This window comes from Pleurodeles waltl, chromosome 2_2, assembly GCF_031143425.1.
Source record: "Pleurodeles waltl isolate 20211129_DDA chromosome 2_2, aPleWal1.hap1.20221129, whole genome shotgun sequence".
Classification (NCBI taxonomy): domain Eukaryota; kingdom Metazoa; phylum Chordata; class Amphibia; order Caudata; family Salamandridae; genus Pleurodeles; species Pleurodeles waltl.
The window spans coordinates 830,955,840-830,972,880 of record NC_090439.1 but is presented as its reverse complement, the minus strand read 5'-3'; the positions used below and the strand labels follow the sequence as shown (position 1 = coordinate 830,972,880).

General features: G+C 45.1%; 1 protein-coding gene across 2 annotated transcripts in view; it reads right to left on the bottom strand.

The window, feature by feature from the left end:
• Positions 1-16,372, bottom strand: part of NECAB1 (N-terminal EF-hand calcium binding protein 1) — a 1,270,485-nt gene extending 1,254,113 nt beyond the window's left edge. Inside the window, exon 1 of one of the 2 annotated variants that reach the window (XM_069220455.1) lies at positions 16,056-16,372. In XM_069220455.1, coding sequence (XP_069076556.1) covers positions 16,056-16,139 — 84 coding nt within the window. In that variant the 5' untranslated portion in view covers positions 16,140-16,372. The remainder of the gene's footprint in view (positions 1-16,055) is intronic. The other variant, XM_069220456.1, reaches the window with a different exon arrangement.
• Positions 16,373-17,041: the final 669 nt, after the last annotated feature.

Below are 17,041 nucleotides of genomic sequence, written 5' to 3'. Positions count from 1 at the left end.
CAAGTACTTACAGCGGGTTATGATAAAACAATGTTTTTAATTTGTTTGTGGTGGTTGTAAATGTTTGCATATTTTTTATTTTATGATATGTACAACAAATTACTGACTACAAAACATAATATATCCTGTTGTGATTAGCATAGTGGTGCACTTTACTCACAAAAAATATTCTCCATAATACCAATATAGAAGAAAGAGTGTCTGTCTTGGCAAACGTAATTTTTGACAGAAACACAATAATGTAACACCAGTCACTCAATGTTGTCTATAAGGTCGCCTTAACTAAGGTGTTGAGGAGTGCTTCTTGTTTTCTCTGAAGTGGCAAAGGTACTTATTCATAAGTATAGGGAATTCTTGATCGACCAAGGCACTCTGGTCTTGTGAAAGTGGCACTGGAAAAATATATGCTGCAGTGGACATGTACAAACATTCTCCCTCTTTCTCCCTCTGTCTTTCTCCCTCTCTGTCGCTCTCTCTCGTTTGGCAAATAAAGTCAACCCATCTCACCAAGGGTTATGAGCTTATTTGCATGGTTCATCTGGTGTTCATTTATAGTGAATATTTTTTCAAAGCAAGAATGCATTTAATTATAATTCAGAATCTACTGACTTTGCAGTTTCGGTTTATTTTAATCAATTATTTTGTTAATTTACAATGTCATACTGAAAATTGTAACAAAAACGCATTGCTCAAATATGCTTGTAAATTGGTGTTGCATTTGTCATAGCAATGTTCAACATGTTTTCCTAGTGTTTCAATTTTATAGCAATTTCCCAAGGGCAATATCAAACCAGTGTCATTTGAGAACTGTAATACACAGACTTACATGTCTGCAGCAATTGAAACAGTTTCTGAGAAGATGCCAAATACAAGTATTGAGGGATTCGGAGGCAGTGCAACCACCTGTCCAATCACAACATGAATGAATGAATGATTGCCATTTGTAGAGAGCAAACACCTGCTTCCAAAGGAGAGTTCTGGTGCTACCAGCAAGTAACTCAATCCTATCTGGCTATGTTCTGAAAGTGAATGGTTTCAGCCTTTTTTTTTTTAAATATTCCTCCGGGTTGGCTACCGGAAGTTCACTCCAAAGTTTTGCAGCCAAAAAGAAAAAGAGAAGCCACCTCTTCTTCCTCTGAAAATTGAAGGGATGAATAAAAAGTTCCTTGTTGGCTGATCATAAAGATCTGGATGATGATATGCTTTGAACCTACTGCTGATATAAGTGGGGCATGTGTTATAAAGGGCTCTGACATTGATGAATAGAGCTTTGAAATGAATCATTTGGTTCACTGGCAGCAAATGAAGTTGCTTCGGGGATGGGGAGATGGTTGGCCATCTGGAAAGGTTGAGACAGCCATGCAGCCACAATTTGAACTTCCTGTAGCTTGTAAATTAGGCCAACTGGGACCCCTGGAGTGATGGTCTCTCATAATCTAATCTAGAGTCACCAGACCATGCTCAATCATTTTGTGGGTAAGAGCTAGTCAAAATGTTAAGGTCTTCTTTATGGATTTTAAAGGACAAAACAGGAGTCACTAATGGTTCAAATCTGGAGCTTGAAGGATAGCTCCTGATCAAAATGTATACCTATGTTCTTTACCAAGTGGATGGGGTTAGGGGCTCCCCTATGTCTTTTGTTCACCAACTCCGTAACTTTCTTGGAGGGGAGGTGCCAAAAAATAGTTCATTGGAGTTGTCAAAATTTAGTTTTAAGCCACTCTTCTGCATCCAATTTTCTACTGCACTCAAACAGCTTTGGAATCTCCCTACAGCTGTTTCATCAACCTGGTGGAATGAAAATATCAGTTGTGTGTAATCAGCACATTACATAATATTGAATGTCCAAGGTTCCACTACCTTTGCTAGAGGAGCCATGAATATATTCAGTAGGGTGGAACTGAAGGCCGATCCTTGTGGGACTCCATGTCCCAGATGTTTTTAGCTGGATGAGTATGAAGGGTGATAAAGGAACTGTGATCTCTTAGAAAAAAAATATTTTAGACATTGTCTGGTGAGACCACTTACATCAACCTCCTCCACACGTTCCAATAGGACAGAGTGAGGCATGGTGTCAAATGCCACTGACAAGTCTAAAAGGATTACCACTGCCCTAACCCCTGGTCCAACTTAGTATTTATATGTTAAGAGACCTCCAATAGAGTCACTTCACTACTAAAGTGTAGCCAGAAACTTGATTGGGTCATTTGAAGCAGCTAATACTCCTCAATAAATAGCTCTTTATTGAACAATTTCTCTAGCATTTTGGAAGGTTCTGGTGAAAGAAAGATTGGCCTAAAGTTGCTCATTGATGCGTGGTCTGCATTTGGCTTCTTTAAAAGAGGCAATACCTGGGATCACTTTCAATTTGGGGGACGGACATTGTCGCAAGGGATTGGTTGAAAGGGGGATTTACATTAGGGTTTAAGGTTGACACACTTATTTTTAAATCCAAAAAGGGCAAGGGTGGTGGCAGAGCCAGAGCTACAGTTCTGGATTGTCTGAGCGTATTCCTCCAAAGAAATTCTTTCAAATGCATTTAGACATAGGCCCTGGCAGCAGTTTATTCCCTATGAGTGCTAACGTGAGTGGGAGGACCAAAAAAGTATACAAAATTAATGTAAATATTCTCCTTTGATAAAAGTAGTCTGAAAGACTATAGACATTGTGAATCAGTTACTTCCTTGTTGGTAGGCAACAGGAGATGGAAAAGAATGAACAGCTTTTAAAATGTCCCTGAAGGCCTTGCCTCTAACAGCAACAGCTGCTGCCTGAGCTTTCCAGATACTTTTTTTAGAGCTTCTTCACTAATCTTTTGTGTCATACATATTCTCCTACTTCCTTTCTGTTTGCAATGGAGTTTAGCCACTTTCTAATCAAGTAGAACTATTAGGTGAAAGGTTTCAGAATTCTCCATGTTCCCTTTTCCTAGGCACAAATTGCCTGAAGGAGATAGTTAAAAGGTAATGTAGCATCCATCTCCATGTACCCTTCAGGGATGAAGATCCAAGTCTTCCAATAGTCTGTACTAAAGTATTTTATGGCATTCACAAAATGGACTCCCTGGGCCATGAGGCACCATGTATACCAGGGTCCTTGAAAAAGAAAGGCACCATATTGTGGTCCAATCAGATAAAAGGTCTTGGATTGCCCACATGTATCGTGGGGCAATTGGGAAAGACGATGTTGCAAGTGTGGCCCATCTTACATGTGGACCCTGACACATTTTGAGTGAGATTTAAATCTGAAAAGGCGTGCTTGAATAGGCACACAGTTTTACAGTTTGAGTTCTCCACGTCGCTGTTGATATCTCCCCACATGGTGAAGTGGAGTATTGAATGTATAGGAAAAAGGTGACATTGGTCAGAACATTTATAAAGATAGCCAAATATTCATGAGGCGAAAAAAGGCCCCTGAGAAAGAAAAATTAGGTGTCTTTTTGATTGAAAACACTAGGCCTTCACCTTCTCCAAGATCCTCCAACATTCCAGCAGTACAACAGAGCTGGGAGCGGTATATCAAAGCTATACTGCCGCCAACTGGATTCTGGTGATTGACATGTAAAATTAAGTATCCTTCAGAAATGGTTCATGTAATATCTGGTGCTGACTCCTAGCCAGGTTTCCATAAGGAAAATACATCACACTTGTTGTCACTAAGTAAACTAAAGATACCTATGGCATACTTTTGCAAAGATCTGACATTGATAAGACAGGCAGCAATCAGAGTTGTCCCCAGACTTGTAGACAGAGTACTTGGTCTACTTGTCACCTTATCTTCCGCCATGTCCCCCTCTCTTCCTTGGGAAGAATTGAAATTAGAATGACACTTCTGATAAGAGACAAGCAGAACTTTCATTTAAATCCATGCACTGGTGACATTTATTGTGGTCTCTAAATTTGGAACTATCAACAAGCAGAAAAATGGCCGATCACAGGGGCACAGATCGATACAACAATAAAAATACTTTTAAAATTCAGGTTCACCTAATCAGACCTAAAATCTCTCCTCCCCCCCACAAATGTTTCTCAAGTAGCAGCAAATGTGTCATCAGTAATGTCGTAAATGATGTTGTAGAACATGTCATGTAATATGTGAATTTATAAGTAGTGCGTGGTGGGGGTGCAAGTTATTGAGCTGGTAAATTTCGGTGGTTTTTAGAGTTCAAACCATTAATACTGTCATTTACATAGTCACCTAACTAAAACGTCAATTTAACCTTTGGTTTTTTCAGTGAATTTCAAAGCTTTTTTTAAAAACAAAAGCTGATCTTTTTGTCACACTCAACTATAATATTATTTGAACCTCAGTGATCTTCTAGGGGATTTTTTTGTAACATAAAGTAACATTTTATTACTGTACGCAAATTTACCCTCCCTGCTGTGCAATGCCAGGCCCTGGGGCAAACCCCCCATAGGCAGCCAACCCCACACTGCGCACCCTATGGCCGTGCACAGCCGGGGGTTGGCAGTAGGCCCTGTGGTCAACCCATCCTGAAGTCGCCAACTCCATACTGTGCACAGTCTTTTGTCGCACATAGCATGGGCTGGCAGCAGGGCCTGGGTTGTAGCCAGGCCCTGAGTTCAGCTCCCAGCAGGCAACCACATGGAGGCAGCCAACCCCATGCCATGCATGGCCTTTGGAAGGTACGGCATGGGGTAAGCCATAGAGGCCTGTTTGCAGCTCGGCCTAGCTTCCAACTTCCCACAGGCAGCCAATCACACAGTGCACAGCCTTTGACTGAGTGTAGTGGGGAGTTGGTCACAGAACTTTTCCTGCCACCAGGACTGTGGCCAAACCCCCAGCATGCTGCCAACCCCATACTATGCACAGCTTTTGTCGTGTGCAGCGTAAGGTTGGCTTTCAGGAAACAGGGGCCTCACCCCTTGGAGCAAAAAAATATATATATTATTGGAAAGGGGGTGTGCAGCCCCCTCCCTGACCCTTAATTGGCCATCAGGATCCCATTCTCCAAAGCCAAATACAATTAAACAGGTGAGGGTGTGCAGCCCTCCTCCCCCTCTCCACCTTTAATAGGCCCCCAGGACCACATCCCCCTGGGCCAAATACAATAAAAAAAGAAGGGGGGCCACTCCACCCAAGGCTCCCAAGGCTTCTTTGGCCCCATGGACCCTGTCCCCAGGGCCATATCCTAAGGGGAGGGGGACTGCAACCCCTTTCCCTGTGCCTTATGAGGCCCCCGGGATTCCATCCCCTGAGGCCAGTTCAATAAAAAGGGGAGGGGGACCCTGTCATCCCCACTCTCTGAGTCTCATTAGTCCTTGGGGACCCCATCCCCAGGACTGTATTTATTTTAAAGGTGAAGGGGACCATGTAGCTCTCCTCCCTGAGCCTCATTAGGTCTTGGGCATCTCATCCCCCAGCGCTGTGCTTTTTTAAAAGGTAGAGGGCCACATGGCCCACATGCACGAGCCTCATTAGGCCCTGGGATCCACATCTCCAAGGGTCAGATCTACATTAAAAGGGTAAGGTGCCGCACGGCCCCCTTCCAGAGCCTCATTAGACCCAGAGGACCCTATTCACCAAGGTCCACATTTAAAGGTGGGTGCCCTGGTTGAGCACCAGGGTACCCATTATGCAAACATTAGGGGCCTGGGAGGAGCCCTAGGGTCCCTCCTGCTCCAGCCAGGTCCCTGCATGCTGCAGGAGCCAGCAGTCTTTCCACCCAAAGGATGCAGCTTTTTATTCTGCTCCCTCCAGGTGGGTGCAATCTGTTGATCCGTTTCCCTGCCAGCATCAGTGGGGGAAACACATTACAAGCCTGCTCCAAGCTGGTGGGAGCATTTTTAAAGCTCCCTCCTGCTAGGAGCAGATTGTGTGTTTGGTCCCTGTTGATGGCAGATTCTAAAGTGCTCCTGCCAAACGGGAGCAAGCACAAGTTTCCCTCCCCAAACTTGTACAGGCAGGGTAACTGCTGTGTTCTGGGGATGGGCTCCCTGGGAAACAGCAACTAAGACGGCCCCAGAAGATGGGGTCCCTGTCGTCTTTAAAGGCTTAGGGAAGGGAGTCCAAATTGCCCCCTCCCTTTTAATAAGTTTATTTGCCCTGGGGATTGGGTCCCTGGGGCCTTTGAAGACTTGTGGAGGAGGGGATGCATGTCCCCTTTTTTGGACATTTTTGGTCCCAGAGTTGGGCTCCTATATTGGCTCAAAGAGGAGGGCCCCATGGCCCTCCTCCTCTTTAATTAATGAAATTGGCCGTGGGGGATAGAGCCCTGGGGTCTTTTGAAGGGCTGTATCACCCCATCACCTTTTGTATAGACAATTTGGCCCCAGGCTGGGGCTATAATGGTTCAGGGAGGGAGGATGCATTCCCCCCTTCTCTTGCTGAATGCATCCTTGAGAGTGGGCTTCCCAGACCTAGAATGGCTCAGGGATAAGAGGCATGCTCCCTTTTCCCTTAATTAAACAATGTGGCACTGGGCCACCAAGTTTTTTTTTTCTTTATCACACAGATGACGAAAGGGATTGCAGCAAAAAGTGCCATATTTTTAATGTTGGCCCTGGGTTGGGGTTGGGGAAGTGGTCCATCTGCCTGCCCCGTGGGCCATTGGGGGGGCAGGTTATCCTTACCCTTGTCTTGATAGTGAAATACTGCTAAATTTGTTTTTCACCATTGCAAAGACTATCTCTCCCATAGGGTAACAAATTAATTGCCTCAAAATATCTTTTAAGTGTAATTTCCCATTGGGAGCAGCTAGAGATGTTGAGTTGGGGGTCTCTGAACTCACAATTTTAAAATACATCTGTTGATGAAGTTGTTTTTTTAAATTGTAACTTTGAAAATACTACTTTTAGAAAGTGGGTATTTTCTTGCTTAGCAATTCTGTACCTCCGCCTGGCTAGGGAATAAAGGGGCTGATTCTAATTCTGGCGGGCCAGAATTCCGCCCCCATAATACCGCTCCGCGGTCAGAAGACCGCGGAGGGTATTAAGAGTTTTTCCCTGGGCTGGCGGGCGGTCTCCAAAAGACCGCCCGCCAGCCCAGGGAAAAACTCCCTTCCCACGAGGATGCCGGCTCGTAATCGAGCCGGCGGAGTGGGAAGGTGCGACGGGTGCAGTAGCACCCGTCGTGTATTTCAGTGTCTGCAAGGCAGACACTGAAATACCTTGCGGGGCCCTCTTACGGGGGCCCCTGCCGTGCCCATGCCATTGGCATGGGCACGGCAGGGGCCCCCAGGGGCCCCGCGACCCCCCCTACCGCCATCCTGTTCATGGCGGCTTTCCCGCCATGAACAGGATGGCGGTAGGGGGGGTCAGAATCCTCATGGCTGCGGAGCGCGCTCCGCAGCCATGGAGGATTCAAACGAGCAGCGGAAAGTCGGCGGGAGACCGCTGACTTTCCGCTTCTGACCGCGGTCAGAATGCTCGTTGGAGCACCGCCAGCCTGTTGGCGGTGCTCCCGTGGTCGGTGGCCCTGGCGGCCACCGGCCGCCAGGCTCAGAATGACCCCCATAGTCTGGGTCAGGATGACAGTTGGGCTATTTGTAAATTTACTCTAGACAATCACTCAAAGGGAGCTGAGGTGTGCCCTGAACATCCTGATGGGTCTTCCTGGGCTGGAGTGGTAGGAAGAGTGGACACTTTCACTCGATTAGAGCTGTGCCTGTCCCTACACAAAGCAGTCTCCAACCTCTTGGAGTGTGTAGGGAGACAGGCCAGGGAAGACAATGTCTTCTGCACTACAAAGACTTTCCTTTCTAAGTTTCCTACTTCAAAGGCAGAAATTAGTATAAGTATTGGACCCCTGAGACCACAACTTTAGAATACTTCTGGACTGAGGACATTCTGCCAGGAAAAAGAGCTAGTTGCCGTAGGAGGGACTGCTACTTTGCCTGTTGCTTTGCTGTGCTGGCTTGCTGCTTTTGTACTGGGTGTGAAAGGACTGGACTTTGCTTTCTACATGCTGCTTTCCAATGTTCTCCAAAGGCTTGAACCGAGCTTGCTTCCTGTTAGACATCACAGGGACATCAAAAACCTCATCTACCAGTGTCCGGCTTCTTCTGCTAAGAGTCCTGACTTGCCAAGTGGTGCGAAATCCAGTCCCTGGAACCTTGGAAGTGGAAGCTGGTGACCTGAAGAGGAAAATCCATGTATCGGCAAACTACAGCAGAAAAACTGATGCAGCGCGTGCCCCACAGCCGAAAAATCAATGTAGCACCGGTCTTGCTGCAAAAGAATCGATGCAGCACCTGTTGTAGCATGGATTAGTCAACACAGAGCATCTGGATTTTCCACACATCGTCCCTAGGTGTAATTTTCTTATTGACACCATACTGCAGTAAAGAATTGACACATTGCCTGGCAAACGCCCTGAACCACGACTCCATAACAACGAAGTTGTGGACAGCGAAAGCGGAACAACGCTTTCGTTAACCACGACTTCGTTGTTCTGTGTTTTAACCACGCATGTGCTGAACCATGCACATGCGTGGTTAAGGCACAGAAGAAGGGAGTCGGCTGAGGAGGACGACGCAATGAGTCAGGTAAGTGGGACTGTTTTAGGGGCTGGGGTCAGGGTATTTTTAGTTTTAGGGGTGGGGGGTTGGAGTTTTAGTTTTAGGGGCTGGGGTGGGGGGTTGGGGTATTTTTAGTTTTAGGGGAGGGGGTGTTGGGCGGTTTAGGGTGGTTTAGGGGAGGGGGGTCGGGTTATTTTTAGTTTTAGGGGCGGTTTAGGTTTAGGAGCGGGGGAAGGGGGGTTGGGGTAGTTTTAGGGGCAGGTGGAGGGGTTGGGGGTTTTAGGTTTTAGGGGTGGGGTGGGGGCTTGGGGTAGTTTTAGGGGTGGGGGTTGTGGTGGTTTTAGGTTTTAGGGGTGGGTTTGGGGGTCGGATAATTTTAGGGGCGGGTTGGGGGGGTTTTAGGTTTTAGGGGCGGGGTGGGGGTGTTCGGGTAGTTTTAGGGGTGGCGGTGTTGTCGTGGTTTTAAGTTTTAGAGGTGGGGGTTGGGGTGGTTTTAGGTTTTAGGGGTGTGTTGGGGGTCAGGTAATTTTAGGGGCGGGGTGGAAGGGTTGGGGGTTTTAGGTTTTAGGGATGGGGTGGGGGCTCTGGTTAGTTTTAGTGGTCGGTGTTGGGGTGGTTTTAGGTTTTAGGGGTGGGTTGGGGGGTTTTAGGTGTGGGGGGCTTGGGTAGTTTTAGGGGCAGGGGTGTTGGGGTGGTTTTAGGTTTTAGAGGTGGGGGTTGGGGTGGTTTTAGGTTTTAGGGGTGGGTTGGGGGTCGGGTAATTTTAGGGGTGGGGTGGAGGGATTGGGGGGTTTTAGGTTTTAGGGGCAGGGTGGGAGGCTCTGGGAATTTTTAGGCGCGGGGTGTTGGGGTGGTTTTAGGTTTTAGGGGTGGGGTTTGGGGTAGTTTAGGTTTTAGGGATGGGGTGGGGGTTGGGGTTGTTTTAGGGGTGAGGGTTGGGATGGTTTTAGGTTTTAGGGGTGGGTTGGGGGGTCAGGTAATTTTAGGGGTGGGGTGGGGGGTTGGGGGGTTTAGGTTTTAGGGGTGGGGAGGGGGCTCGGGTAGTTTTAGGGGCGGGGTGTTGGGGTGGTTTTAGGTTTTAGGGGTGGGGGTTGGAGTAGTTTAGGTTTTAGGGGTGGGGGTTGGGGTGGTTTTAGGTTTTAGGGGTGGATTGGGGGGTCGGGTAATTTTAGGGGCGGGGTGGGGGTTGGGGGGTTTAGGTTTTAGGGGCGGGTGGGGGGCTAGGGTAGTTTTAGGGGTGGGGTGGTTTTAGGTTTTAGGGGTGGGGTTGGGGTACTTTAGGTTTCAGGGATGGGGTGGGGGTTGGGGTTGTTTTAGGTTTTAGGGGCAGGGTGGGGGTTGTGGTAATTTTAGGGACGAGGTGGGGGTTGGGGTAGTTTTAGGGGCAAGGGTGGGGGGTTGGTGTGGTTTTAGGGGAGGGGGTGGGGGGGTCGCAGTAATTTTTAGGGGTGGGGTGGGGGGCAAGGGGGGGACGCATGCTTGAACCATGCATGCCTATCACTAATGCCTTTACCAGGAATGCCTTTACAACAAAAAAAAATTGTTAAAGCATTTGTGGTAAAGGCATTAGTGGTAAGAACGCAGTCGTTGTTCCGACCTTGTTGTTCAGGCATGCGTTGTTCCAGCATGCGTTGTTCCGACATACATTCGCATTGCCTCACTTGTGAAGAAGCAATTGATGTATTGTCTCATCTGCTAGGAAAGAATCAACACATTGCTTGCTTTTTCTGAGGCATCACTTTCTTTGCGACCTGCATCATCTTTGTTTTTGATGCATCACAGGTACCCACACACCCACTGAGGTACTAATACACCCATTCACAGACCCACTCAGACACTCATGCACCCACTCACAGATCCACTCAGACACTCTTGTAGCCACTTACAGACCCACTCAGACACTCGTGCATCCAATCACAGACCCACTCAGAGATTCATGCACGCACACACAATCCCACTAAAACAGTCATTCACCCACTCACGGTCCCAATTAAACACTCATGCACCCACTCAGAAACCCACTCAGACACAAAGGTAGTGCATGGCGTAGGGTTGGCCACAGAGCCTGAGCACAGGCCAGGCCCTGCTGTCAACCTCCGCTGCGCATGGCTGAAGACCATGCGCTGCAGTGGTTTGATTAACATATAGTAATTAAAATTACATTACATTAAAAGAAACATCGAAATTCACTGAAAAAACAAAGGTTAAAGGGACGTTATTTTAGGAAATAGAATTTCAAAAATATAGAAATTCACTGAAAAAAACAAAGGTTACAGGGATATTAAAGTTAGGAAATAGAATTAAAAAAACATAGAAATCACCTTCAAAAAAACAAAGGTTACAGGGAAGTTATAGTTAGGCTCAGATTTTAAAAGTTTAAAACCATAGAAATTCAGTTGTTACAGTTAGTTATTTCAAGTAACTATAACTTGTGTCCTCGCCATGGACTGCTAATTACCCCAGATATTAAAACACTCATGGTTTCTTTCATAAGACCATTGATAATGTCACTGTAACATTTTCAGTAAAATTATTGATGAGCTAACTGTGCATGACGGGGCATGAGTTCTAGTTACTTGAAATAACTCTAACTATAACAGCTGAATTTCTATGGTTTTGTACGTTTATAATCTGAGCCTAATAATACAATCCCTGTAACATTTGGGCCCATATTTATACTTTTTGACGCTAAACTGCGCTAACGCAGTTTAGCGTCAAAAAATTTAGCGCCGTCTAACGCCATTCCGAAGCGCCATGCGGGCGCCGTATTTATGGAATGGCGTTAGCCGGCGCAAGCAGACCGGCGCTGCCTGGTGTGCGTGGAAAAAAACCACGTAGACCAGGCAGCGCCGGCGTAGGGGGAAATGGCGCTAGGGCGTCTTAAAATGGCGCAAGTCGGGTTGACGCTAAAAAATCGTCTTAACCCGATTTGCGCCATTTTTTCGACGCCCAGACGCCATTTAAATGACTCCTGTCTTAGTAAAGACAGGAGTCATGCCCCCTTGCCCAATGGCCATGCCCAGGGGACTTATGTCCCCTGGGCATGGTCATTGGGCATAGTGGCATGTAGGGGGGCACAAATAAGGCCCCCCTATGCCACCCAAAAAAAATTGAAAAATATAAAAAATTATACTTACGTGAACTTACCTGGATGTCCCTGGGGTGGGTCCCTCCATCCTTGGGTGTCCTCCTGGGGTGGGCAGGGGTGGCAGGTGGGGTCCCTGGGGGCAGGGGAGGGCACCTGTGGGCTCATTTTGAGCCCACAGGCCCCTTAACGCCTACCCTGACCCAGGCGTTAAAAAGTGGCGCAAATGCGGGTTTTTTTGACCCGCCACCTCCCGGGCGTGATTTTTGCCCGGGAGTATAAATACGACGCATTTGCGTCGCCGTCATTTTTTTAGACGGGAACGCCTTCCTTGCATCTCATTAACGCAAGGAAGCCGTTCACGCTAAAAAATGACGCTCTTTGCCCATACTTTGGCGCTAGACGCGTCTAACGCCAAAGTATAAAGATGGCGTTAGTTTTGCGCCGAATTTGCGTCGAAAAAAACGACGCTAATTCGGCGCAAACGGAGTATAAATACGGGCCTTGGTGTTTTAAGTGAAAATATACATATATATATATATATAGTATATATATATACATATATATATATATACATTGCAGATTCAGATAAAAAAATTAAATATGATAGGGGAGTCTAGGTATTAATTATAATGAACTGTTCAACATGTCTCACAATATGAAATCATTTACAATTCGGTACTTTACCTGTGTGTAAGAAAAGGTTAAAATTGGAGACAGGGACATGGATAAGAATACTTAAGACTTTTAAATTGTTACATAATATTGAATAACAGCACCTTATCATAATCAGTGAAAGGCATAAAATTGTAAGAAGTATGACAAATGAAAGTGAGAGAGATAATGAAAGAATTAGCGATCAAAAGAAAAAGAATGGATTTTAATTGGTGCATGGTGGGTGGTCATATGATTTAAATACACTAGTGTTGCACACAACTCTATGGGCAGTTGAAGGTTCAGGCCGAAACACGTTGCCATTGATTTCGGAATTAGCATTCAGCACTTTATACTTTATATAATCAAATAAAGAGGAAATATATATATGGAGAGCGAGAGGAAGAGAGATAGATGAGATATGTATATATTTATCATTTGAAATATTCAGAAAATCTTGTTATTTCACATAAAATGCCAACACTTCCTGGGGGATATTTCTCTTTATTATATACTAGATATATTAACCTTTGCTATATATTATAAGGATAATGGAAGTCAGAAAGTCAGTGAGGACTTCCGTGCCCATATAGAGGAATGAGGCTGAAGGCCAAGTTCGTTTATAAGGTCAAGGAACTCCAAGTACTTGTAATAGTCTTTTAACGTACAGAAAAGGGTATTTTATTCTTTATAACACATGGTCACACCATCAACCTCCTAACAAACATCTTCAATCCGGGATGTCTTGTTATTTCATATGAAATAGATAGTATGTTTTCAGACATGAAGAATAAAAGTAGAATCTGTAAAGTGAAATTAAACATACCAAAAAGCAGTTAGTAATTTGTTGAAAAAAAAGATATTTAAACTAGTTTAATGTAAGTCAGACTTAAATAAATTATGGGGCTCGCAATATATAGAAAAATGCAGAGACATTCTATTTACCCTCTGATTAAATTTATTGTTAAAAATGGCCTATAATTATTTATTTTCTAATGATCACTGTACATTTTAAAAAATAAGGGCCAAAGAACAAAAATCCAGTTCCTCTCTCTGACCTGCCTTTCCCCTTGGGTGCTGGCTCCAACTTGAAGAAATGATGATGTTACAACTCATCTGTAATAAGCTATTGTCATACAGCTGTGTCATTTTTCATTTACAGCTCAAACCAACTGTAATAAGGAAATCGGAGATTGGTGCATATACAGACATTGCAGATCTCCATGTACTATAACTGTGATGTGATTGTGCCTCATCGTTCACAACTTTCCTTTGAACTAACAACTCAGCTCATCTACCTGGAGATTCAAGAAAGACAACATTCTTCTGCAGACTGAGTGGCTGTTATGATGACTGTGATGACTGGGGGACATCTATAGCTCCAAGGAACCTGGGAGAAGACTGACATATAGTGACCTAGATAAATAGACATAGAAGGCAGCTGGACACACCAGACAGATTTAATCTGCTTATTTACTGTTTTCTACTGCACAATACTTTCTTTCTAGTCACCAGACATGGCTTGCTCTTATGCAATCCTCGGGCAACGCCATTGAATAAACTACTTATCTTGCCATAAAAAGGCTCTGATCACAAGTTGTGCATAGCAGGATTCTTTTGTGGATGTCCAGCCTGCACAATTATAACTAATGTGGTGTCCCTGCACATGGATGTACTGGGGGTAGGAACTCCGGACTCGATTTTACCCAGTGCTTAATAAGTGAATAAAAACATGCCAGTGCCCAAAGTTCTCCTTTGAAACACCCAGCTGCAGCAATTAAATGTGCCAGCACTAAATAGTGAGTCAGCATAATCCTAATACCATCTCTGGCCTCTTTAATTTACAGCCACTCCCTGCTCCTTCCGCTCACTCTTGCAGCTCTCTGCTTTCTCCCTTTGTGAGCTTTTTCGTGTTTCTTTTCCTCCCTCTTTCTCATGTGTCTTTTGCTCACAGTAAATGCCTGATGCAGAAAAATAAGTTCCGGCACTCAAAAATAAGTGCTGGTGCCCCCCACCGGAAACCACCGTGTCAAATTTAGCACTGATTTTACCAGATGACAAAATCTCATTGGGGGAAAGGCTTTACAGCCCGGACCAGTTCAGCGACCCCCTTCCGACCATCGGACAAGGCACATGACAGCATGTAATGCCGGGTGAAATCATTCCCTTATCTTCTCAACCCTCTATAAGACCCTTCCTCCAGTCCCTACCCCACTTAAGACTCCTGCAGACGTTTACCGCCGCTTTAAGAGAGATGGTATGTATCTGCATTAAAACCTCTAGAATAGGGAAGACGGAGAAAAACTGCAACCATTGTTTCCTGGTTCACTGAGTTATTCCCCATTGAAGGAGCTAACCTCGGAATTCAACAATATCTACATCGAAACTCGGGACAATATAAAAAAATTCAGTTTCTCACAGGTGGCCCGAGGGCCCTAAGTCTTTCAAAACCACCGCCAAACTTATAATAATGTACTATTACTTTACCCTATAAAATCGCATTGGTTGCCGTTATCAAGCTTTACGTTTTAAGGTGTCGGCGTTAATTGTCTGATAAATATTTTACATAAAGCGCTTCGGATAAAAGTGCTGTGTAAATTTACAAAATATACATTTTCTCTGAACACTAATAATAAACAGCTATAAAATCAATGCACAACTACTATACACAACAAGCCAAACCGATTGACTCTTCTAACGCTTGCTGTCACTGGTTGTACCAGAGACTGTTCTCCGACGTGTAGAATGTACACTCTTGCTTGGGCGGTTAATAACTTCCGAAGAAGACTGCAAATCTTACCCCATCTCCCTCCCCTTTTAGGAATCCATTTTTCCAAATAAGAACACAATTTATCCTGCAAGGTATTGCTGCAATTCAAACACAACACATACCTCAAAATCAATCTGCGATATTGAAAATAGCTTCAGCGAACGTCACAAAAATAGGATTAAAAATACGTTTCACCTTTTTCACAGGTGTTGGTGACATCTTTTAAGTGATGTACACACTATCGCTGCAGTATGTGTATTTGACTTCTGTGGAATGGTGGGGGCATCTTAGAAGGTCCTTTAACACCTGCAGTGCTGGCATTAACAGGTGCAGTGAACTCGCCTCTCTCCAAGATGCTTCGCTCACATTAATCGTAGCCAGTGCTCTCACTGCGCACAATCTCTGGGAAGCGCTGGAATTCGAGGAGAGCATGTCCCAAGAGATGTCAGCCTTTCAGCATTAAAATTGCCTGTGTGCACAGAGATGTGCGCTGTGCTCACATCCAAACAGAAAATGCAAAGGGAAATTGATCCCTAAATGGCACAAAATAAAATGTGTTTTTTTTTAGTTCCTGCCCCGCAAACTTGCACAGTTGTTCAAAGCATTGCTGGCAGCGGCTTTGCAATAAACTCATTATCTTTAGCAAACATGTATGTGCGGTGTTCGCTGTGCTGTGTATAATATAGGCACTGATTTAAAACACATCTGGTAAACTAAGTAACCGTATTAGTCACACAGCATGTTTTACTCGCCGTGTTCACCTATAAACGGGGCTACATAGAAAGCCTCATAAACTGCATTTCTTCTACATTTGTTAAACATTATTCGGTCTTCTAGGAGGCAATTTCAAGTCATCGAATCATCAAATCTGATGTGCCTCTTTCCTGTGACCTGCTGTCAAGTTTCGTTCCTCACAATGAGCATTATATTTGAAACGAACTGCGGACTGGCGCGAGGGTAGCACACAAGGATTGATGGATGCGTGTCTTAGCACACAACGCATACAGGTGGGCAACGTGTTCTGCGGCAATTCTCGTAATTTATGTGGAAAGGAAAGTTTTACTCACGTCAAGGAAGATCGACATGCCCTTCGTCATGTGCAGAGCCGAGCTGAGCTCCTCAGAAGAATTGGTTGTGGAGGATGAAGACATCTGGCGACACACGCAGGCCCTTCGGAAGCAGAACACAGGGACCCGGAGGTGCCTGAGCGCGAACAATCCTGCCGTCTGGTCCAGAGTTAAGAGAACTGCGGTACTGGCTGGCGGTGCGTGGAAGTGCAGTGCTGTTTGTTACACACGCTTGGCTGGATGCTGTCTCTGCCCCGAATGACTTGCTCTCAGCTCCTCGCTGCTAGTGTCTTCCGACAGCGCCACAGCCTGTCAGCTTCGTTGAATCTCTCTCCAACATGATTATCCTACTGCCTGGTGCTCGCCCCCTCCCCCAGACTCCCCCGCAGCTCAGAGTCGTCTCACAGCGCCAGCCTGGGAGTCGAATTTATCACTATCGCAGTTTCAGAGTACAGTATAATATATCATGTTTGCCTGGCAACAAAGACTCCTAAATTCCTGCTGCCAGCTACCAAAAAACCAGCCTTTAAAATAAAATATCTCTATGGCTGTACCAGAAAAATCACCCTATGGGGATGTATGCACTTACATTCAATATATGTATACATATGTATGCGTAGTTATTAGGATTCGTAGGTATTAACATAGTATTGCTAATGTCCTTCCAAAAGCAATAAATAGGTGGCAGTTGTAGCACCTATAACTCTGGTAATGTGCATTCATTTTCATGCAAGTTTAGTTATGAGGGGGTCGGACTAGCCATAGGCCAATCTGGCAGTGTCACATGGACAGTGTTGTGTCTTGTGAGCATGATTTATTGAACCTTTTGGATCCTGAAAGATTTTGTAGCATGATAACTTGTTAGAATGTTGGGCAGTGAATGCAAGTTTCAAATGTGGAGTTTGCGGTTACAGTAGACGTGCAATACATAGCTCCATGTGTGCCTTATTCATTAGAGGGTACCCAGGCTGGGGAGAACATTACAA